The 23,690-nt window shown below is 37.8% G+C and overlaps 1 protein-coding gene across 1 annotated transcript; it reads left to right on the top strand.

Annotated features, from left to right (window-relative positions):
* Window positions 1–2,957: 2,957 nt before the first annotated feature.
* Uxs (UDP-xylose synthase) lies at window positions 2,958–23,600 on the top strand. Its single transcript, XM_071599316.1, has 8 exons — window positions 2,958–3,067; window positions 3,267–3,535; window positions 3,629–3,914; window positions 7,581–7,694; window positions 8,339–8,526; window positions 12,317–12,449; window positions 17,592–17,725; window positions 19,981–23,600. Exons 1-8 carry the CDS (start codon window positions 3,007–3,009, stop codon window positions 20,137–20,139), a joined length of 1,344 nt encoding a protein of 447 aa, XP_071455417.1. The 5' UTR covers window positions 2,958–3,006; the 3' UTR covers window positions 20,140–23,600.
* Window positions 23,601–23,690: the final 90 nt, after the last annotated feature.

Raw genomic sequence — 23,690 nt, 5'->3', positions numbered from 1 at the left:
CCTACATTACAGACATTTGACGACAATCACATACAACCAAGACCAATAGATGGAGGTATGCGGGAAAAATCTAATTCGGAGCTAAAAGATAAAACGAACAAAAACTACTAAAGAGTTCAAAAACATTATATCTCATTATATCCTGTAAAAATACGCGGAAAATTCAGTTACCAACACGGTCCTGAATATCCGAGAAAAAATACTGAAGTCCATGAGGTGAAACACTTCGTAATGGGTTCAATGAACGCCAAAGGCAACATGAAGTAGGAGGTGAAAGGCAAACTTGAAAGTTGAACTGCGAACCGAGACGATGGGTGGCACAGATACAGTTAATGAAGAAATCCCGAGAGAGAGAGAGAGAGGAAATGACGAGACTAGGAGAAGACTTTAATCGCTTTTGAACTTCTCCCCCAACTAACCACTCCAGAGTCTGAAACATTGATTGGCAAACCTATCATTAGACTATAACATCATACCTGAGGTTATCGGTGGGATGACTGTCGCGAAGCTACCCATGGATACTTGGAGACTTAAATGTTTTAAAAGAATGTAAATGATCCAGTTGCTTCTAAATCAATTAAAGAAAACCTTGCGGCAAGGGAGATATACAGATAAGTTGCTTTGTTTTTCGCGTCATTAAACGTGGCTCAATTGACGTACCATTTATTATAAATCTGATTATGTCTACAAGAACTTATTCAAAGGATATTAAACACTGTTCCTAGCGTAGAAAACACGAGTGCGTGTTCTTGAAGAAAAGTTATATTTTTATACAATGAAAAGAAAATATTTTAGTTTATTTTACTCTGAACCATTAGACCCTACAATTGCGTGTATTTCCACTTGATATCTTGAAACGGTATTGAAAGAAAACGTACTTTTATCATGGCATTGTTTGATAAGACGTATTTACTGATTATGAAAATATGCCAAGGAGATATGCAATGCATTTTGTCATCGGATTTCTCGAGTTGATAACTCTTTCAGAGCCTTGAAAGTGGAAACATGATATTGCAAGGAATAAAATGTAATTATTTATATATGTGTGTGTAAACCACAGTTACAAGCCTACGCATATAGAATAAAACATAATTTAAAGACATTTAAAATTATTTATAAAAACCAGAGGGAATGTCCCCTTTGCCCAATGGAAAACTTGTATATTTTAGCCTTTTTGCTAAAAGCAATGGAATATAAAAAGTTCAATGAAGATATAATTCCAGTCATACAGGGTCCGTACAATAAGTATCGGGATTGGTTCCAAAAATCAAAATATATTGAAGTTGTCATTACAATTACTTAATAATCTTCAAAATACATTCCTCCTGAATCGATTCACTTAGTTCGGCGCGTCTGCCACTCGTCAAAAGCCCGCTGGAAGTCGAAATACTGTTGAGAGCCTATGTCGCCGCAGCTTGAACCGCCTCAATGGAGTCGGACCGATATCCTTTGAGCTTCTTTTTGGCTATCCTTTGAGGTAATAACGTTGTCAAGAAAATCTTCATATTCCTGGACGCAGTCCAAAATTTCTTGCGAAATTTCCTCCCGCGACAGTTTTTGTTCCTCGCTCAAGACTTTCGGCACCAGCTTCGCGCACACTTTCCTCATCGCAAGATCCTCTGTTACAATGTTGTGTACGGTTCCAACTGAAAGGCCGGTCTCCTCACTGATAAGGGCGATGTTTAAACGCCTGTTACAGCCCAAAACCTTTTGCAATTTGGCCACCTGAGCATCGGTTCGAGCGGTCGTCGGGCGTCCGACGCGGTGCTCGTCTTCAACGAGCTCCCGGCCTTCCTTTAACATTTTGTGCCACTCAAAAACTCTTGTGCGGCTTAAGGCATCATCCCCATAAGCCTGTTTAATGAGTTAAAGGGTCTCCGACGCGGATTTCCCGAGTTTAACGCAAAACTTCACAGCGTAGCGTTGCTCGACGGTGCGCTCCATGCTGGCGCGACGGCAACACAAATAATTACACGTCACAAAAATCCACCTCCTGTCTCAACGCATGCCCGGAGGCAACTGAACTAAAGTGCGCCTGAGTGATGGGGGACCCCTATACCAAGCCGACCGGTGGAACCCCATCCACCGCTCAGTTGAGGCCACAGCGAATCAGTCACGACACTTAATGTACGGACTCTGTGTCTTCGTTGAACAGGTTTCTTTTCCCTGGCTTTTAATTCATAAAAAATATAAAATCGAGGTTGAATCCATTAATCTCTTCCAAATTATTTTTTTAGGTTACAAAGTGTCTCTGATTGATTTTTGTCCCTCAGTCATCGGTTTTTCAGCTTTGTGATTGGGTTTTTTGGTTAAGTTTAAAAAGCTAGTGTAATACTACTTTCTTTTAAAATAAATTTTTGAATGAAGACATTTCTTTGAGTAGCTTTAGGAAAATTGATATTTGATTTTGATAAATGAAATATTGTTTAAAGCTGTTTAAATTAATTTATAAGTTAATCTTGTGTAATTTACCTTAAGTTCAAGTGAACATGCTGTTAATTCTCGAGCTAATTATACAGATAATGATTTGTTGCGTTCCTGAATTAATGGCGTCGACTTCCAAGTTCGCTTCTTTTCCCTTGTTGATCCTATAATAATAAGGATTTTATTTAACCCTTTACCCGGGACACAACAAGAAAGTAGTAATGACAATGGAAAGTACAACTACAATATTATTTCAATCTACTTTAAATAAAATGGTGAACAAAGATTTTATTCGAGGCTAGGGTTAAATAGCTAAAATTGTTCAAATCCTTAGGCTGAAATTTATCCTGCACGTTCATATTTAAAAATAAAATAGATATTTACAATTCATTCAGGTAAGCTAGGCATTCATTGTAGAAAAGGGGGCGACAATAATTATTTTAACGGAGGTCTCGAAATAACCTCACTTGAATATGGCGATAAGAGAAAAACAATACAACATCAGTGAGCGCATATCAGTAGCCGCAGTCGAAGCAGTAGTCTCCTCGCAGGCGGTTGTGTATGGTCTGCACATAAATATAAATGGTTTATTTTGGAAGAAGAATGAGACGATTACTTGTATTATTTGTCTGTTTACTCGCAGGTATGTACTTTAATTTTAAATTGTGTCAAAGATGTATGTTTCATTCGCTGCTATTGTTTTTAGTGTTCAGTTATTGCTAGTAAACTGATGGATTTGAACTCTCCTTGAGTCGCTCTGTAAGAATTTTGTTATGTTTTTGAATCAATCTTGGTCAATTTTTTATGAGTGAGCTAGTCTATTTTCTCGTTTGTTTATTTAGTGCTATGTGTTTATCGGAAGTGGGTTCTCAGTAGTGACATATCCCAAAACGACAAACCTATAATTGTCAAAGTCAATAGCAATGACATTCCACAGTCGCCGGAAGTTAAAACGAAGGAATCAGATCACGACTTTCAAATTCATGATGTGGACGAAGCGAGGAAGCGTATTAGGGAATTGGAAGGAAAGCTCCGAGAGTTAGAAGCAAGAATTCCAAATAAATTCCCAGATGTAAAATTTTTGGGATACAGGGCCAGGAAAAGGATACTTGTAAGTTGTAGTCGTTCTTAAAATGAGCGCAATATTTTCTATTTCAGGTTTTTCATCCCCATTTATTTTATATGTTTATCTCTTTCTACCCAGGTAACTGGCGGTGCCGGTTTTGTTGGTTCGCACTTGGTGGATAAACTAATGATTGAGGGACACGAGGTTATAGTAGCCGACAATTTTTTTACGGGTAGCAAGAGAAATGTGGAACATTGGATTGGCCACGAAAATTTCGAGCTAATTCATCACGACATCGTCAATCCACTGTTTATTGAAGTAGATGAAATATACCATCTCGCTAGTCCGGCATCACCACCGCACTACATGTACAATCCGGTGAAAACCATCAAGACGAATACTGTTGGCACAATCAACATGCTTGGTTAGTATTACTATTAATCCGAACCTTAAGGTACTATTTTGAATGCAACATTTTTGCAGCAAATACAGTTTATGAAAACACCCTTATGGGATTTACTTTAAAGTACTAACAAAGGCAACTGGTGTTTGAAATGCTAGTGTTCGTATACCGACTTAATCCGCATTCATCAACGTTTGTTTAAATATGTGAAACAGGAAATAATGTTGCGGGGGTATTTTGGTGCAGGTCTGTAAGACATATCAAGCTTGAGTTTTTAATACAGTGGCAGAAAGTGTCATTAAATTTTTACAGTTTGATGGAATATGTAAATAACGTGGCTCTTTTTTTAATCTTGTAATTATTGCTATTAAGTTTCCGATATATGCGCTTCAGCTGGAAGAGCCATTGTTCGATTTGAATCATTAAGGGACTTACGTTTTATTTGGTGATTGTATGCAAAGAACAAGCGCCAATAAATACTACCAAGTTTTTGGCATACTTACCAGGTGATTTGAAAGTGCTGGCCTTGATTCCTCAACTATGCCTTAGGCTAAGGAGGATTGCCCACATGCACCTGAACCAGAATGGAATAGGGAACCAGTTTCCAGAACTGGTTCCCTATCTCATTAGGCTAATAAAAAAAACTTGCTTCTGTTGATTAACTCATTTAGTCAATTTTTGGCGATGCACTGGAAAGAAAAGTTAAAGTGGGAGAATAAATTGAAACAGTTAGCTTTGCAGTGAATCATTCAAAATGATGTAATATTTGTCAGTAATTGTGGTTGAACTGTGGAATGTTATCCGTATTAATATACTAAGTGAATATAACTTCCTGGCAGTTTTTTATTGATAAAATATTGGTATCACTAATGATTTTAAGACATTTGAATTTTTTGGGATAAAATAACTCATTTGTCATTCTGTAATGACTTACACGGCTTTCAAACTTTAGCATTGTTTGACCTTAAATATAAATTTATTTTGCTTTCTAAAAATGAAAAGTGCTGAAGTTCCTTTTTACCTATCTTAGAAGCTCTATATCCAGCTATTTTGTCTCATTCAAGTACTCCATATATTGTCTGGTATTGATTTTGAAATTTGACATATCTTCTACTGATAAAAAGTATAACATCATTGATTTAGGAAATTAATTCTGGGTAGGTTGGAAACTTCTCTTCAGGATGTCAATTGCTCTGACAGTGTCTCTTCCTTCCCTCTTATTTTCATCCATATAGTACGGAGACTTCACCAATAAATTAATTTCTGGGATTCTTAGCAATGCTCTAAAGAGTATTTTCCTATAATGCTGGAGGGACCCTGGCTTAAATGTGGGTGATACCATCCAGACATTTCTTGTTCAATCTTAGTGCTGTGTTAATTTTGGGGTACCAGAACTTTATATCTTTTCTATGAAAAGTGGCAGAGCCAAAGAATCTTCACCTTTTGTCTAAGAAGCTTGAATTAACATGCCATGTAGTGTAGTAGGAGCTTATGTCTATTGTTAACTATTGAATTGAAACTTCTGGATTCATCCTCTCTTTTAGAGTCTCCCTTCCATTACTTTGTGAAATTCTTCGTTATGTTTTAGTATTCTTAGCCCTCCCCATAGACTCATAGACTGTAACCTTGATGTGATGTAAGGGCTTGTACATTCTGATAAGCTTTAGAACTGTTCTGGTGGGAAGAATGATATTTGTTCCTGGTAGGTTCAGCAATGCCGGATGGGTCAATGGGTAGGAGCAAGAAGGAAGGTAGTCTGTGTGGGATCTTTATCTGATTGAGGATGCTGCAAAGGCATTTGACCCTAGGGGGTGGCCGTTTGAGTGATGGTGTCAAGTTATAAACAACGAATGGTGCCAAGGGGTCCACAGTTTAAAGTCCTATCCTACGGATGGCATGGTCACCCAAAGGGCTCTCCACCTAGTATCATGTACAAATCAGGATACCATTGAAAAATATCTGCCGCTGCCAGGATTCGAACTCGGGCCCACAGGATGGGAAGCCAGTACGTTAGCCACTGCACCATCTCAGTCCCCCCACTTTTCTCAAGGATGAGAGAATTGATGACCATGACTGGATAAGTTGTGCCAGGATGTTTAGAAATGGCTCATCAAAACTTTGATGCAGTGTGGTATTTCATGATGCAGAAACCAGGTCCTTTAGGGTAGTTGATGGGCATAGGTTGGGGGATTTTGAAATATGGGTGTGGAGAAGGATGGAAAAGGTGAAGTGGACAGAAGAGAAAACATATGAGGAAGTGTTAGAGCGGGGATTGTTGGGAGAAATCCAGAGGAGACAATAAAGATGGATTCAGTGCATTCTGATTGGCAATAGTAAGTTAAAGACTGTGATTGAGGGAAGAACCTTAGGTAAGTGACGAAGGGTTAGGAATAGGTTAGGCATGTGGGCTGGAATGAAAGGGATAAGGAAGTGTGCAAAATTGATCTGTATGCCTGTATCTGTACCAACCCCCAGATAAACAAATTAAGAAAAACCATTAGCAGTTCACATTTGCATGGGTAGGTAAAATGTTTAATGTCTCTCTACTTGTTCATATTGTTCTTCACTGAAAATATTTTGCCTAGTGCTCTTGGATATAATACTCGACAAGATATTGAGGAAATGGACTATAGACTGATCTCAGTACTATGACTAGAACATGCGATTTTCCATGCAAGTTGAATTAAAGAAACAAGAATCTGAAGGGAGATAGAATCAAGAAGCAATGTGATACTTGCTTGGGAAAGTAGGAAATGCAATCAGTTAATAAAAGGATTTACTGGTGGGTTGTTTAGTGCCTGATCTGGAGCAGAGTGAGTGTCCAAGTTGTCTGGCGCTCATCACTGGGATAATGTTTTCACATTTAAAAAAATCTGTTCTTGTTTGGTGTAGTAGGGTATGGTAGAGTAGGGATATAGTTGACCAGTGGGGAAACTGGTGAGCTACTGACTGGAGGACCCAGGTTGGATTCCAGATGATGCTTCCGGGTTCTCTCAGCTTTTCTCTTGAGCTGTGTGATTTTTTGGGTACCGGCACTTTCTGGGAAACCTTAGGCATCACTGGAAAAGGCAATTGACCCCCTACCCTGATCTGTGATTTTACACACCTTTGGGCTTAGTATTATGGAAGATATACTATCTATACTATAACCTATCAAACCAATATTTAGGTTTATTACTGTGGTATTTTATAGGGATAAGTTCATTCTTCTTAAAATCCCTTCATTTTCCCAATTATGCATTTATTACTGATTGGCTTTTGTAAAAAATATCTGATAAACATTTGAAAGTATCTCTCATGACATTTTTATGTGCAGCCACATCAAATTATCTTTGGCCAGATTATTTATGAAAAGAAGTTAAAACTTGGTAATTTTAGTATGTGCAATATTGTTTAAAGGCTAAAGCAAGCAAGTGCATGCATTATGCCGTGGCTGTACCCTGTCTAATTGAAGGAAATCCCTTCCCCTCCTGAATATAATGCCTCCGTTTCTGAACCCTTATCTATGGGTGTGGAAATAGTTGCCTTCTAAGATTTTCTGAAAATATTCACAAAAAATGACAAAACTATATTTTGGCCAAACAAGCAATTGGAGAGGTTTCCTTTGAACTTGGATGGTGAGACATACCCTGCAATTCCTTTTGTTTGATAATTAATGTCTCTGTACTACCATCCTCAATCCACCAGGCTTGGCGAGGAGAGTTGGCGCTCGTGTGCTGATAGCCAGCACATCTGAGGTTTATGGAGATCCAGAGGTCCATCCACAACCTGAAACATATTGGGGACATGTTAACCCAATAGGTATGTGAGCTAACGTCTTGGGTTTGCATGACCACACAGAAGACAGTTGACTTGAAAACCTAAACCCAGTATTTTGTTGCTGAGCAGTCACTGATTATGTACATTTTTGAATAAAAAAAAAGATTTTTTTCAGGTTATTTCAAGTGATCTATTTTAGAGTATACATTAAAGATCCAACAAAGCCAAATTATTCTAAGAATTACAGGTTAAGCATGAATCATATCAAATGCAGTTGCTTTTAGTTTTAGGTTTTACCTTGTAGCGGTTCAAAAAATAAATTCACATATGCATTTCTTGCAAAACTGAAATAATGGCTAATATTACAGTTTTTTGCCTCAGGATAATACTTCTTGGTATTCCTCACAAGTACATATTGTCCATATGATTCAAAAGTAATCCTCTTAGTAGTGTTCCTTGCTGAATCCCATCTTTTTTTTTATTAGTCATAACAATGAGATTCTCCTTTGAATTAGTCAATATTTTTTTTATTTAAGTCAATGTCATTTCATATTCAGCCTTAACATTACTCTAATGTCAAAAAGGTTATACCTACATTGCAGAAAATAATTTGCACAGTTGCAAATTTGGCATTAAGCTGTCTGATGTAACAGTGTATTATGGCTTTGATTTTTTTAACTCCCAAGGCCCCCGAGCCTGCTATGATGAGGGCAAACGTGTTGCTGAAACATTGAGCTATGCGTATGCCAAGCAGGAGAAAGTGGCTGTGCGTGTTGCTCGGATATTCAATACATATGGACCGAGAATGCACATGAATGATGGACGTGTTGTTTCCAACTTTATACTCCAAGCCTTGAGGAATGAGACAATAACCGTGAGTACCATCTACAATAACTATTCTTGGTGTTTTTATTGGTTAAAGTCTCCCCAAAAAATGCAATAATTTCATTAAGTGTAGAAATCATTCGCAAGTGAAGTAATTAATAACCTATCTGTAAAAAACTATGTAAATTAATTAAAAACTAAATTACATTTAGAATATGACTTAGAATATGCTTAAGATGAGTTTTAAATAAAATTTAAGAGTGGCTGCGTAGGTTTTCGCGGCGGTGGTTTGAAGTACTCTGCATTGTCGGGTTTCACCGCGTCGTTGGGCATCGTAAAGTCAGATCCAAAATTACGAAACTTCTCCAAGATGGAACGTATAAGAAACTGAAGACGGACCCGACAGCAAAAATAGAGCGAAACACCAGAGCTCTGATAAAGAAATCCCTCACCCCAAGGGAAGAACAACATGGACTATTTTCTTCGGCCCCAAAACCACCGAGATTATACGGACTGCCAAAAATACATAAGGAAGGGATACCACTCCGACCTATTGTCAGCCAGATCGATGCCCCAACATACGGAGTGGCGAAATACCTGGCCCAATCTCTACAGTTCTACGTCGGAAAAACATCGTCATTCGTGAAAAACTCCGCACATTTCATCGACATCCTAAAAAAGATCACAATTGACAGCGATGAATTATTGGTGAGCTTCGATGTTGTCTCACTTTTCACCAACATCCCTGTAAAGGATTCGTTGGAGATCATCAGACGCCTTACCTCAAACGGCATCCCGGAAGACTTCCCCACACTGGTGGAGCATTGCCTCAGGAATGCTAATTTTTTGTGGAATGGAGAATTCTACGAGCAGGCAGAGGGAGCAGCCATGGGTTCGCCGCTGTCTCCGGTAGTAGCTAACCTGTTCATGGAGTATTTTGAAGAGAAGGCTCTTAACCAGTACGAGAAAAAACCTAGGATGTGGTTAAGATATGTGGATGATACTTTCGTCATCTGGCAGCACGGCGCAGCAGAACTTCAGAAATTCCTCGAGTTCCTAAACTCACAACATCACTCCCTCAAATTTACGATGGAAGTAGAAAAGGACAACCAACTACCTTTCCTGGACGTGTTAGTCACGAGGAGGAGTGATGGGAAGCTGGGACATGCTGTCTACAGGAAGAAGACGCACACTGACCGTTATCTTAACGCAGCCTCTCACCACCACCCGCTTCAGAAGACTTCTTTGGTGGACACACTAGTTCACCGAGCCTATGAAATTTCTGACGCCGATTCTTTGCCAGCGGAAAAGAAACATCTCCTGAAAGCATTGCAGCAAAATGGCTATCGGAATGATATGGTCCTTAAAAGGACCGCCAGGGAAGAAAGGCGAAGACGGGATTGGGAAAAGTCCATCAAGCAGACGGAACCGGACCCAAACGCATACGCTACTATTCCCTATGTATCCGGAACATCCGAGAAGATAGCCAGAGTCTTAAAAAAACATGACGTGGTGACAAGATTTAACTGCACCAAGAAAATAGCCGACGCTCTCCCTGGACCGAAGGACCAAATTCCGAAAGACTTATATGAAGGGGTCTACCAAGTACCCTGTTCATGTGGGAAAGCCTACATCGGGGAAGCATGCCGCTCATTGAAAGTTCGGATAAAGGAACACCTCCGGGCAACCACAAAAAAGCAGTTTCACCTGTCGGCCATTTCAGAACACCAGTGGAGTGAACCCGGTCACGAGATTTCATTCCAAAAAGCAAACATCATAGCCAAGGAGAGTAGATACTACCCGCGTTTAATTAGGGAAGCAATTGAGATCACAAAAAACCCGGAGAACATCAACAGGGATGAAGGCTACCATCTCCACAACGCGTGGAAGAGAGTTCTCCGGGAACGGACCAATCAGGGAGCAGCCACTAGACGGGACCACCTATATAAGGGTGGCAAAATTCCGAGTCCCTCATCTTCGACCTGGAGACGCCGAATGCAACTTCGGCGAAACTGTTGTCTGAATCAAACAATGATGCGGTGAAACCCGACAATGCAGAGTACTTCAAAATTTAAGATTATTTAATTATCAATGTTTTTCATAGCTATCTTACTTAGCTAACTTGACTAGGTCCATTCAGTGTAGGTATTTGAAGTCTGTACTGCTCTCGGTGTTTTCATTTACGTATATTATGGTTGATGCAAACTACACCAAATATGAAACACTAACTGGGAAACACCCTTTTATTAATAAAAATATTTTTTTCGGAGTTGTTTGGGGTGGAAGGTCAATGCCATGAAACCTGCTTGATCATTTCAGCTAATTCCCATCCTTTCTTCAAATTGTTATAAATTTCACTCTGAAGGTCCATTGATATAATAATTGCCATCTCCCCCTAAAATGGTTCCCTCACCCAATAGTAACCAGGACATTCCACTCTGTCCTTAGGTTGCCCTTGCGTTCCTGAATTGCATCCATCTTGGGAGTATGATTATGTCCATGATTTTTATAATTGTATGATAGAATTCACCAAAGAAACATTTATCTGTGCCCGAACAACGTTGTTTTCAGTATGACTTTTCCATAGGTAAACACTATTTCTCAAATATTAAGTACTTTGGACATTAATTAAAATGCAAGGATCAATTTATGATCAAAATTAATAGATGTTGTTGGATAATAGAGAAATGAATTACTTTGGAAATGGTGGAAAAAGGCCTTCCACTTTCTAGAATATGTATCACATCTTCTTGAAAAATTGTCCATGATTTAGATGGATTATTTGTTTGGGAAAACTGCTATAATTGCAGTCATTATTTTTTTAAAAGTTGCATTGTAAAACAACACCCATTTTTTTTGCATTTACAATAAGTATTATGTCAAAAGATGAATCAAAAAAACTTAAACAAAAGACGAAAACAGTGACCTACAGAATGTTTTTTCTTGGTTGAGTATTTTAAAATCTTCAACTCCTCATGATGGCAACATTTACAATTAAAGCAAATTATTATATTTCCAAAGTATATTAATGAAAATGCACGTTAATGCATTATAAAATCTTAGTTAATTTTTTTTGTTAAAATTTCAAAATATTCTTATTTCTTTCAACATTATCATATTTATTTTGGCAAAAAAATTGTGTCTGCGTGTAAACTTAAAAAGAAAGGGCAATTCGATAGTGATTGTTTATTTTTTGTTAATTATGCTTTGAATGTGATGGGTTAGTATGGATGTGAGACAATGATGTTTTATAATTTTGAAAAACATCTGTACGCTAATGATATTTCATACCTATTTTGTGGGTCAAAACAGTAGAATTCAAATTTTTGCCTCTGAAACTCAAAGGAAAACTTTCTCTTCACTCATTCCAAATTCAAATGTTGAGTGAATCTAGTAGTAGTTTTTAGGGGAGGCGACCGACTGCTGAGGTCATTTGCGCCATAGGGGATGGACAGGAATGGATGAAGGGTGGAGAGAAACCCGGCGTCGGCATTAGCCTACTCTTTACGAAAGGCGCCAAGGGGTCCGCAGTTTAACGTCCCATCCGACGGACGGCGTACTCACTCAAAGTGCCCTCCACAAAGCACCTCAAGTAGGGATCGAGATACCTCTGAAAATAATTCTACACCACTGGGATTTGAACCCGCACCCTCTGGGTGGGAAGCCAGTACATTAGCCACCGCACCATCTGGATGCCCTTGAGTGAATCTAGGTCACTTTTCTCACTCTTTGACTGAGAAAAGTGACCACACCGCTCACCTGTGGGGAAATTCTATTTGCCAATGAAGTATAAAAATTTATGCTGTCTTTTCCCAATTTTTGTTTTTCTTCTTGGTTAGGTCTATGGCCATGGAAAACAGACGAGATCTTTCCAATATGTGTCTGATTTGGTGGATGGACTAGTAGTTCTAATGGCATCCAATTATTCACAGCCTGTAAACCTTGGAAATCCAATTGAGCATACAATTGATGGTAAGTGATTTACTATACCACTTGATTATTTGATCTTAGCTATTAGATCTCAGATAATTTCAAGGAACCCACCCTATCAATATAATGAAGTCCTAAGAAAGTGCTTTTTTTTTACTGTGCTAAAAAATGAATAATTTCAGTAAATTATTTTTCTCTGTGGTTTGGGCTGTATGGATTTTAATCAGCCATTACTCACTAATTGTATTAAAAATTGTCATCAATATTCCATTTCCTTTGCGTTAAACTTCTGTGCAAATTATTCAGTAGTTCATTCATAATAAGTGGGGAATACAAACGAAAAGCTACTGTATTTAAAATACATACTTTCTGATATTTTTGATAATCTGCTACAGTGTATAATTATAATCATAAGAGCAATATTTGTCTTAACAAAACTTGTTAGAGGATGTGGAATGTCTTAGAAATTTGAAAATATTCCTCGTAAAACTAAGTAATAGTGATATTTAAAAAAAAATCATCTTTCATCGGTCATTTGTTTTACCTGGCTACGATATTCACAATCCACATGCTTCAACTAAGATATTAGATAGTACTAAAATGTTAGCTATTGATAGATATAAAAAAACAGCGTAGCTACTTAAGCAAGAACTAAAAAAGAATTTAATGACAACAGAATCCTTCATTTAGGCAATATAGTCAAGGAGTTTTAGAATATTAATGGGGCTAGAGGTCACCATAGTGTCAATGTCAGTCCTGTTTGTAGCCACAGGTGCCTAATACTTAATTTTTTTTCAGTGAATCAGGTTGTGCTTTATAGGTAGAAATTATACCCATATACCCTGAGCCCTGAATGAAAGTGGGCGGGGAATTCGTAAAATCAGTTAGGTTTGCTGATGATCAAGCTTTAGTTTGTCAGTCAGCCAAGGGGTTGCTAGCATTGCTGAGTGAATTGGAAATTCAGTGCGACTGGTATGGGATGAGAATCAATATTAATAAAACAAAGGTTATGCGATTTTCTAGAAAGAAAAAGGCTAAGCTCAACATTAAAATAGGAGGGCAAAAACTAGAGCAGGTAGAACAGTTTATGTATCTCGGTAGTGTTTTGGACCAACACGGTCAAAGTAGTAAGGACGTAAGGAGAAGAATTACGCCAGGCAAAGAGGCTTTCACAAGTAGGAGGGAGTTGATAACGGGGACGTTGAGTAAGGATGTTAAGAAAAGACTCATAAAAACTTTGATATGGAGCATAGCTATGTACGGCGCGGAAACGTGGTCATTGAAGCAGGAGGATAGACGTAAGATTGGAGGCTTTTGAAATGTGGGTGTGGAGAAGAATGGAGAAAGTGAAATGGACAGAGAAGAAAACAAGCGAGGAAGTACTTGGTATGGTGGACGAAGAGAGGGGTTTGTTGGGAGAAATCCTATGGAGGCAGGAAAAGTGGCTGAAGGGGGTATTGACCGGCAGCGGGATGTTGAAGGCTGTAATTGAGGGGAGAATGTTAGGAAAACGAGGAAAGGGAAGGAACAGGATAGGGATGTTGGACGGGATGAAGGGAGGAAGGAAGTACTCAGAGCTGAAGAGGGACCTGATGTAGGGGGGGATGTTGTGTTTTGCTGGGGGTCATAAATTGTTGAATTAGTAATTTTGTTCATCCAAAAACCTACCTTAACCGGTAGATTACCTAATAATAATAATAGTTCTTACACACCACCTTCTTTGACTTTGAGATAATACCATTTGCTCATAATGGTCAGAAATGCCTTAGTTGACAACCTTTGAGTGATCATTTTCAGTTAAGTGGAGATTAGTGACAACAAGGTTGATACTTCTGGAAGAGGTGGCAGTCTCTCTGTTTGGAGAGCTGACATGTGTAGTAAGTTCAGTAGACAAATTGTTTTGGGTGGAAATATCAATATTGAAATCACCCCTTGCTTTTTTCCCAATACTTCATAATAACTGCTCACATTTTACAAAGAAATCGTCGACATAACCTCCACGGGTGCTGTATAAACATACAATTGTCACGTTTCACATATTCTGAATGTTAGTGAACTCGATCGCTGCAATTTCTATACATCTTTCTTTAGAAATCACTTTGTTTAATAAAGAGGCCTTAAGTGAACACTTGTATCTCACAAAAATACACACGCTTTTATTTTTGTAGTCTGTGTCACAAAAAAATTGGCCAATGCATAGCCATCAAAACTGAATGATTGGATTTCTTCACTTTTACATCAGTGTTCACTTATGCAGGGAATAGAAATGTCATGGAGTATCTCAGGTTTTCCCAGCGTATGGTATTCAAGAAGTTCTCTCGGATTTCCCACCCAAGTCACTTCACCCTAAAGACAATGGCAAAGTCAACCTTCGAAACCTCGGTGTAATGCAACCTGACCCGGTGGGAAATCCAAGAGAACTTCTAGAAATGTCATATTCACGCAATACTGAATTTATTATTGGCACTTTGTTGTGGATACACTAAATGTTTTGGTGTATATACCTGTAATGACCTTATCATCTTCTTTATTGATGTATTGTAGTTATACAGGAATCAATCTTGCCGTACTTGCGTATCTCGTACCCATTTGAGCCTGCCTCTGAGGTTGTAAGCACTCAGCAGAAATAGATGACAGTGGTGAACTGAGTTCACCCCAATCATGAAAGATTACTCCATTTCTTGGGTCATTGATATGGTATTTTAATATCGATGTGTTAAATCTGGATACTGTTACTCTGTTCAGCCAGGATTCCTTTTTCTACAAGTTGTTAGTGATCAACATGCCAGTGCTGACTTTAAAAGAAGCTGAATTTACAGAAAGGAACTATTGTTCGCTAGTAAACTCCTTGCCACAAAACTTTTTCTCCAAGTGAGTTTTGATCTCCTCCGGTTTAGTGTAAGGTGAAGCATGGTTCATGAATAACCACAATTGCCTGGGTACACCATAAAAGTCACTAGTAAACGTGTTGTTCCCAACAACCCAGGGCTTTTGATGCCATTTTTCGTTTGCTTCCTTAATATTGTTTTCTGGCCTCTTTACTTTTCTCTTATAAATTATTTCCGTGAAGGAGCCTTCTTTGTTTGAGTCCTCACTGGTGTTTGTTGTTAAGTTCTGCAGCTCAGAAACATCAGTCGACCTGCTTGTTCGCTCAATGGACCGTGCATTCAGAATCAGGGTATCGGATGATGTATCCACGGGCAGTACAGGATCAGTTCTAACTGGATCAGCTGATTTTCCATCCCCTGGATTCACTGAGCTAGCATAAGATACTGTCTTCATTGGACAAGGTGTAATTTTATGTTGGTTGTTCACTTTGTTTTTGCTCATTTTATGTCATTTGTTCCCTCCGAGGCTTTTCAGGGCGCTTATTTCAGCTTTCGTAAGCTCAATGTCGTCCACCATATTGGCTATGCAAAACTTCTTGGTGCAACAAAGAAGACACTTCCAATATACATCCCTGCTGCTGCAGAGTGCCTTGAGAGATACTACATTGATCAAAAAGTTCCCGGAATAACCACCGTGTGGCGCTCCCATCGTTCCGATTTGAGTTTTTTTGTTAAATTGGTACATCTGTTGTTGATATTCCCTTTAAATCTTAGTGTCATAACTTGACATTTGCAAAAGTTACGGTCGGTTTTCGGTATGTCCATCAGTGCTTCCTGCGATTTTTCCATTACTTCCTCTCGGCTGCTAAAACGCGTTCCCCGTAATGGTTTTTTAACTCGATTGAACAGAAAGAAGTCACAGGGAGCCAAATCAGGTGAATTCGGTGGCTGTTGGATGGTATTTGTTGCATTTTTCGTCAAAAAATTACGAATAATGATAGCACTGTGCGACGGTGCGTTATCATGGTGCAAAATCCACGAGTTTTCTGCCCACATTTCTGGTCTCTTTCGGCGAATTGCTTCACGCAAACGTCTCATAACGCCCAAATAATACTCTTTGTTTACTGTCTGGCCTTCTGGCAAAAATTCATGATGCACTACACCGTTGTAATCCATGAAAACCGTCAGCATTGCCTTCTTTTTTGACTGAAAACGACGTGGTTTTTTTGGTCTCGGCTCATTTGGTGAACGCCATTCACTTGCCTGATGTCTGGATTGCGTGTCGTACTCATAAACCCACGTCTCGTCTCCAGTAATGATCCTTTTGATGAATGTGGGATCGGATTCAGCCTCGCAAATCATGTCTTTTGCGACGTCAACACGGTCTCTTTTTTGCATGAAATTGAGGTCTTTTGGCACCAACTTTGCTGCTACACGACGGAAACCCAAATCATTAACCACAATGTCTTGGGCGGATCCATAGGCAATGTTCAAGTCCTCCGCTATTTCTCTGATGGTTAATTTGCGGTTATTGACCAACATTTCTTTCACTTTATCAATTTTTTCACCGACTTTCGATGTCGATGGTCTGCCACTGCGTTCATCATCTTCGATTGACTCACGACCACTTCTGAACCGCTCGTGCCACTGGTAAACGACCGTTTTTTTTAGAGAATCGTTGCCGAAACACTTTTCCAACATTTCCAACGTCCGTGCGCCACTAAATCCGTTTTTTACGCAAAATTTAATACAAGTTCGTTGTTGCAAATTTAAATCCATTTCTGCAATTGTAAAAAATCGCCAACACACACAGAGATAGATGTACTCTTGGCTACGTAACTTTTGCAAATGTCAAGGTATGACACTAAGATTTAAAGGGAATATCAACAACAGATGTACCAATTTAACAAAAAAAACAGAACTCAAATCGGAACGATGGGAGCGCCACACGGTGGTTATTCCGGGAACTTTTTGTTCAAGGTAGTATATCAGTTAATCCTGTGCATTTAAAATTATATGCATAGGCACAAATATTGCAGAAAATAAATGTATCCTGTGATATGAGCTGGATTTTGCATGAGTCAAAACGAGGGCTAACTTTTCCAGGTGTCGCCATTTTGTTCAGTAATCAATCCTGGCAGGTTAATATCATGAAGTGTGGCTATGATTACTGATAGTATTGAGAGAGAATGGTAAAATTAGGTCTCACATTTCTAAACATGAAGCATTTGGTGTTATTTTATTCTGTGCATGCATGGCGATCATGATTGCCTCTGAGCTGAGTATAGTATTTCTGTCTCCTCAATTCCCTCTATGTAAAAATGTACTTTTCACAAGGGCTTTTCATTGTTTTCAGAGTTTGCTGTTTTGATCCGCAAAGTGGTTGGAGGAAACAGTAAGATAAAGCGTGTTGCTGCTGTTGAAGATGACCCCCAGAGGAGAAAGCCGGACATCACTCGTGCTAGAGTGAACCTTGGCTGGGAACCAAAGGTACAACAAATTTTATTTTCCGTCCTTTACAAAATAGGTTATGGTTTTATGGAAAATTATTCACCATCTCATTGCTATGTACTACTCTGTCAAACACGTGAACTGAGGCCATAAAAACTTAATTTTGCAAAATTTAGACTACATCGATTTTGTTCCCTTCAAAGTACTCTCCATTCGTTGCTATGCACTTATTTCATCTTCTTTTCCACTGTTTAAAGCACCCTTGGAAGTCCTCTTGGCAGTTAGGCTTTTTAGTTTTCTCGTCGTTTCTTGCTTTATTGTGTCCACATCTTCCCAGTGATGTAGTCCCCTCATCACATTTTTGCATTTTGGGAATGGGAAAAAATCGCAAGGGTGGCAAGATCTGGTTGGGATCATGTTTGGTTAAAATAGTGGGCACTGTTGATATTCCTAAATTCAGTTCATCATCTATCATTCGAACAGTTTTTCAATAATCGGTAAGGACAAGGGACCGCTCATGATAAATGTTGTCATCAGCATGAGTGGTTGAAGGTCGTCCAGGCCTTGCATCATCCATGGCGTCTTATCGGCCATCTTTTAAATGCTTAATCCACTTGAAAACGGACGCTTTCTTCAGAGCATTATCACCGTACACAGCTGTTAACATTTCAGTAATTTCCTGATAACCTTTTACCGCACTTCACCAAAAAGCTTGGTGTTGATTCGTTGCTCCGTGATTTTGTCAATTTCCATTTTCGACAAACAGTAAAAACAAGGACAACAGAAACTATCATAACTGGCACCATACGTACAGCTCAACGATCCGCCAAGCACAGATGGCTCATTGGGTCTGAGGCTAGTGGGCATTTAGTCCACATCATGTCCGATGGAGTTTGCGAATTTACTGCGCAGACCACGTATCATAGATATTTAGCATTTGCATAGATTGTGACCTTGTTTCAAATGGTCTATTAGCAATGCAGAATATGCACCTGTAATGAGCCTCTTTTCAAAAAGTCAGTGAAGATGGGACTGTGCAGGTGTGTACTTGTGTACTGTCTTAATGAAAGAGAATTCTTTGACTTTCACAGATACGGGCGTATTTCTTGGTTTCTTTGCTCAGCCGGTGCAATAAGGGGGCATAATATTCTCATTTATTGCATATCATTGTTGCAAATAATCAATGCAGATGATTCTGCTTGCATCACAAAAAATCATGGCCATCACCTTACTATTAGCTGATTTCACCATCTTTGCCTTCTTCTGAGCCATTTTACATTTAGAAACCCACTGTTTCGACTGTTCCTTTGTCTATAATAATCCTATTGTATGATATATTTCCATCACAATAGGATTGTGATGGAAAGGTGTCAAATCACCAGCCTCCAAATAGGCCTCACGATTGTGTTTATTCTCCACGGAGAGCAAACACGGAACCCATCCTGCCAAGATTTTTTTCCATAACAATTATCTGTTCAAATTTGAGAACACTGCATGACCTTGTGATATGTCTGTGACCTCAATTATTTTGTGAACCGTGATCCATTGATCAATGAAAACCACATCATGGATTTTGTCAATCATTTCAGAGGAAGTCTTTTCCACTGAATTTCCCGAATGAAGTTCATCATTTGCTGCTTACATTTAAAATCATTCGCTCAATTGTAAACCAGTCACAAACACACGAGTGTATGTGCCATGAACTTCATACAACTCAGCTTTGATTTCTGTTGGTGTTAAGCCATAAGTGTTTAGTCACAATAGAAAACTCATTTTTTCCATTTTTCTGGATAAGCAAAAGTTTATTGCTTCAATCAACTATGAACATGAAATTACGTGGTGATATAGATAAAACTGTAACAACGGTTTAGTAAGAAAAGAGGCTCACTAAAAAAAAACCTTTTCCACTAATACGATTGCTATCTCTAGAATTTTTTAAGGACTTCTTAGATGAGAATATGTATCTTGGATGGGATGATGGAATGTAAAATGTTTTTGGAATGGAAGATGAATTTTTGCAATGTAGAGTGTTAGATTGTGTTTTGTTAGACAAAGCTAAGAAAGGTAGGTACAAAGGTTATCCTTATTCCATCATGCATTCCATTAGCACAGATAATCGAGAGTTGATTGTATTTTCTTTGCTTGTTGAATTTTTCATTTTATTTTCTTTCAAAGGTACCGTATTAGGATCTCAGTAGACTTTATCTTGGCTAAAATAAATTTGCTCAAAATATTAAAATGGAGAATTCACAATTTTTGTATTTATAATGGAATGATTTCTGCATTCTCTAAAGGTATCCCTGGAAGAGGGCTTAAGGAAAACAATTGAATATTTCCACAAGGAATTACTTCGCTCCAGCCATGGGCAAAGGAACTTCTACAGTCCAGAGGGCTCTAAGGAGCCACATCCTCTCTGGCCTGGGGCCACGGATCACGGGAATCATCTGCGCTGAGGAAAGTAGGAAGGTGAAAGTATCAAAATTGTCCATCTGTGGAGCCATTTGAAAAGGAATAATTATGACCCCAGCAAATAAATATTGGAGATGGATTCCATGCAGTAGGTGATGTCACAAATGTGACCTGATGAAGGGCAAGCAATGTATGTACGGTATGATCTTCCAAGCTATGACTGCCCTGGGAAGCGGCTGCATTCTAAGGTCGGCTTGGATTCACCTGCGATCTCCATGATGGCCCCCTCTAATCAGTCAAGACTTCATAAGGAATGAGATATATAAGGGGGCTCAAAAGGATGTTTAAAAGTGTTCAAATTTTAGATATGAACCTCGTGTTATTTAAAATTATCAAAATGCATTAAAATACCTGCAGAAATTCACTGACACTTCACACTTAAATTTCACAATTTATTATGTGCAATTCGATTACATGCCCAAAGAATTGATCAAGTAATATTCTCCAATGGTTATGTTGATCAATTCTTTCAGATTGTTTTCTCAAGGTTGACAATGAAAGCATATATTTATATTTTTTCTCGTTTAGAACATGCTAACTTGTGTACTACTTTATTTTCGTATTATTTTCTATGATAGAAGGACGTTTTATCGGTGGTTTTATCACTGTAGGCAGTTTTTGAGAGAAATTTCTTATTGCCTAAGATTCCAAACTCAGGTCAGTTTTTTGAGGGCTTTCAAGAGTCGTGAAACCTTTTAATGAGATATTAATCCAGTGGAGTATATTTTCATAATAATACATTTCTAGATGCCAATAATGAATGACCGGTGTGGAGTTTATGATGAATACCTTTATTAATTGTGTATGTAAATAATTATCTCTTTTCCGTGTCTTTGTTTTAAATTTACCCTTCCATTTGAGTCATTCTGTCTTTTACAGTACAGTATAGAAAGAATTTGTTGGCCTATTAACTGGGCCTGTTGAGTGGTATGTTTTGCATGGTTTATGGAAATTTGTTTACTTCTCCAGCGATAGCCCTGATTACACACGAACATTACAGACAAAATATATGCAGTTGACAGGACAAATTTGAAAATTCAATCATTATATCTGATTATTATGCAAGTTTTATGAATTAATGTATGTATTTCAAGTGAAAATTTTGTTAAATGACCAAATGTGTGGTACGTTACAAAATATCCTTAGCAGTGAATATCATTAATAGTTCACTCTTTAATGTGCATCAAGGATTGTGATGTCTCATCACGGCTTAAATATATATGTATGCATGCTTAAAACTTAGCAAATAAATCTAATTTTGCTCTGTGATTTCACAAGGGGAGGGACAAAAAGGGAACGTGAATGAATGAATTCAGAGGTAGATGGCAATAGAATTGCTAATGAGTATTGGATACATTATAAAAAATGTAAATTCAGGCAACAGTTTGACAATTGTCTGTCTTGATCAAATTATTTGTTGTGCACTTTGTTCTGTAATGATTAATTTTGATATGTTCACAATAATATGCTCAACTCATGGTGAAATTGAAGGTGGAGGTTGCATTTTTAACTGCTAAAATTAACATTGATGTGTGAGGGATTTTCTCTATATTTTTATACCACTAACATTTACATGTAGGTCACAAATAGATGTTTATATTTTATGGGTTAGAGAAAAATTATCAGGTAAATGGGAGTGATTTCACCTGGGGAAATTCGTCGAGTACTACTACTTGTAGTAATTGCCAATACCTACCGTTCTGTATTAGTTTAAATCATTGAATATGCCCTTGTTGACAAAGTCACTTCCATTTCTAAAATTTAGGTTCTGGTTGCAAATAATAATGTTAATTTTTTTACTTTTCATCACATTTTATTAATTGGATTTGTTGATATTTTACAACTGATTTTGTGACATTTTAGGTTTTTGAAGTAAGCCAATAATCCATTAGACATATTTGCTCACATCCATTTAAGAGTTGTAAACTTTTGGTTGGCCCTGTTCATGTTGTTGTTATTATTGAGAGAAAGATCTGATATTAAAGCTGCCATAAGTACAAATATTTGAATACATGTATGTTATGAGAAGTCAATGAATATCTTATTTGACTGACAAAATATTGTGATATATAGGTGATGTATTGGCTTTTTTTGTGATGTATTAGTCACAGCTTTTGTGTTTAGTCTCTGATTTATGTTGAGGGTGCATTCTTTCTGGGTGAAATGTGAACACAATTAAAGTAGTCCAAAACTGGATAGGTATTGATTGTGACGGTAATTCACCAGGCACTTAATTTTTATCAGTTCACAAAAAATTTTATCTGAAGCTATTTCTAATAGGCGGGCATATTTGAGCAAAAGTGCAGCAAGGAAATAAAACTAGCTCAGTTTAACTAGATGTGGTTGTCATGCGGTATGGTCAAATGTCATGGGATGATATTTGGAGGAATGGTTCATTAGTTAATTTGATAGAAAGCACGAGGTCATAAATAAAGAACTTGCTTCAATATTCTTGTAATCATGAAATTTAATCACATTGAAGCTGCTGATTACATGGGTGTATGCTGTAATTTTTCAATTATTGGAAGGTGTCTTCGGTGTGACCATTCATGCTTCCTGATTTCCTGTTCTATTATCGTACTCTTTCAATCATACGAATGCATATGTATTTTGCATCATAGCATTTACTTAGGGAAGCCTGAGGATAGTCAAGAGCTGATGTAAAAAAAAGCTTAAGTGTTTGTTTCTCTAGAAGAAAATCATAGAGAGATAGTTGACCATCATACCAACTATTTTATGACTGTTAAGTTCAGTGTAGGTTTTGATGCCATTCTTGCCAAGCTCACGCTTAATTTATCATTGAATCATTATAAGATTTGGTTTTGTGATTGCAAACCATTTCTCAACTAGTCATTTCATTTTGAATTTCAATCTATTAAATTACATTTAACTACGAGGTAATCGCTTGTCTCTTGGTTTTAGTCTTCATTGGATACTGTAAAACCAACCTTTTTTAAAGTGCATTCATTTTTATTCATGCAATGTGTGTTTTAAATTTTTTGTTATGAGTAACTTTTGAGTTCAACAATTCTAACACATTTTTAAAAATTTATTATGTTTGCACAATTTTGTATGGTGATGGAAAATGTTGATTTCTGATCACATGGTAAGGTAATATGAGGTGATCGTACCATCATAATATCATCTATATGACAAATGCTGTAAGCATAATTTAATGTAACCTTGCTTTTAAAAATAGAAAAAGCGAGATGATTCAAGTTAGATTGTAAAGGGTTTTACTACATCCAGAAGGCCTTGACATTTTGTGACAACAAGAGACTTTAAATGTCATATAGATTGCTATTTGAGTGAGGATGTTGCACATGGATATTACTTTATAGACATCTGGGAGTTTGTTATGGTTTTGTGATAGGAGAGTGATATTTTTTAAAGAGTCAATATTTGTTTTTGTTGGAATGTTGTCATGTTCAATAAAGGCTGATATAATGAAGAGATAAAAGTTATTACAAAGTTATTGCATTGCTGTCACTACCTTTGAACTAAAATTGTATCTGAAATTTTTAATTCTTGCATC

The sequence above is a fragment of the Hetaerina americana genome, unplaced genomic scaffold (assembly GCF_022747635.1).
Source record: "Hetaerina americana unplaced genomic scaffold, ioHetAmer1.1.p SCAF_11, whole genome shotgun sequence".
Classification (NCBI taxonomy): domain Eukaryota; kingdom Metazoa; phylum Arthropoda; class Insecta; order Odonata; family Calopterygidae; genus Hetaerina; species Hetaerina americana.
This window is presented reverse-complemented; position numbering and strand designations above follow the sequence as displayed.